Source organism: Cebus imitator, unplaced genomic scaffold, assembly GCF_001604975.1.
Source record: "Cebus imitator isolate Cc_AM_T3 unplaced genomic scaffold, Cebus_imitator-1.0 Scaffold190, whole genome shotgun sequence".
In the NCBI taxonomy this organism is placed as follows: domain Eukaryota; kingdom Metazoa; phylum Chordata; class Mammalia; order Primates; family Cebidae; genus Cebus; species Cebus imitator.
This window is the reverse complement of record NW_016107505.1, coordinates 876,682-878,355: the sequence shown is the minus strand read 5'-3', so window position 1 is coordinate 878,355 and position 1,674 is coordinate 876,682. Positions and strand designations below refer to the sequence as shown.

The window sequence follows — 1,674 nt, the reverse complement described above, 5'->3', positions numbered from 1 at the left end:
AAAAAAAAAAAAAAAAAAAAGAAAAGAAAAGAAAAGAAATGACAGAATTTTAAAAGTAAATATTTTGCCATGTTCAAAAACCAGAATGGGAATTTTGAGTAGACCAGAATCAAAATTAAGGGCAGATTGCAGAAGGAAATGGCAGGCTGGAGGGGCCGCGGGGATTGCTGGCGGAGTGATCCACTCAATGTACGAGCGATACCCAGGTACCACCTGCCCATGGAAAGTAGGCATTCCCTGTCATCCACATATTCTGTACAGTGAACCACTGTCATCAGTTAGGTTCGTGGAAACTCTCCTGAAGTCCGAGTTTCAAGACATCTCTTTCTAGAGACAGCAGTCTTGAGTCTGCTATGTTCACTTTCTTCTGCACAATATGTTGGCCAATAATTTGATGCACTCTTACCAAAAATATGTATAAGGTGCTTTGGGAGCATAGAAAGTCTTCCATGATGACATGACCTTTCAAGCTGAAGGAAGACTTAAATTTAACCCAACAGCAGTAAGTTGGCTCATAGGGTTGAAGAGAACAGCATGGCCCAGGCAAATCAAGACAAGTGAAGTATCAGGAACAACTGTGTTTCTCTCTACCCTCTCATACATTATGTGTATAAAATAACAAAAACGTCATTAGGGTTCAAAGAAGCTGAAGAAACTGTTGCACATTAGCACCCTGCTCTGTTTTATCAATGCTACCTATTATGCTTATCTTTATTATTTTTCTTTTTTACAAAATTGAAGGCTGTTTTTCTGTCCTCAGCACTCTTCCTTTCTCACCTGGGAAACATCTCTTCTCCATCCATCCACATCCAAGCAAAGCTCACCCCTAACCAGGACTGCTCCCTCCCTGTCCCTACGACTAGATTTCATTCTAGATGTCACTATGTTTAATATACTGGACTGCAGCTCTTCATTTACACACTGGTCTTCTTCAAAAAAGGCACAAGTAGAGAGAAGGAAACTCTGCTATTTGCTTAAAGGACAAGTTAACATTGAACTTACATGAGTTTTTGGAGTTTACAAACAGGCTGAGCCAGCGCTTTGCAAAGAATGGTCAGGGAGGCATCATCGAAGCTGGTGTTCTCCATGTCTAACGTCTGGAAGTTCTTGTTGTTACTGAACATTGAGCAAAGCTCCCGCCAGTACATGAGCTTCTCATTGTGTCTAGAGAGAACAGAGACTGATCATCCAGTGACTAAACTACATTCAAGACATTCTCAAAACAGGAAGAACACCATTTCCAAAGCCCCTCAAAGCTGACGCGACACCCAGGCCTGAAGAGGGAGAAAGTCAGCCAGGCAAACTGAAGCAACATGACACAGTAGTCAGAAAGCAGGCCCTGGCCGGGCAGAGTGGCTCAAGCCTGTAATCCCAGCACTTTGGGAGGCTGGGGCAAGAGAATCACTTGAGCCCAGGAGTTTGAGAACAGCCTGGGCAACAGAGCAAGACTCCATCTCTACTTAAAATTACAAACATTAGCCAGGTGTGGTGGCATACACCTGTAGTCCCAGCACTTTGGGGGGCCGAGGCAGGCACATCACCTGAGGTCAGGAGTTCAAGACCACCCTGGCCAACATGGCAAAACCATGTCTCTACTAAAAATAAAAACAAATTAGCCGGGTGTGTGGCATATGCCTGTAGTCCCAGCTACTCAGGAGGCTGAGGCAGGAGAAT

At 44.0% G+C, this 1,674-nt stretch overlaps 1 protein-coding gene across 1 annotated transcript in view; it reads right to left on the bottom strand.

Moving 5' to 3' along the window:
• NLRP9 (NLR family pyrin domain containing 9) overlaps positions 1-1,674 on the bottom strand; it is a 31,745-nt gene that overhangs the window by 17,498 nt on the left and 12,573 nt on the right. Inside the window, exon 3 of the mRNA XM_037745049.1 lies at positions 1,003-1,164. Within this exon, the coding sequence (XP_037600977.1) occupies positions 1,003-1,164 (162 nt within the window). The remainder of the gene's footprint in view (positions 1-1,002; positions 1,165-1,674) is intronic.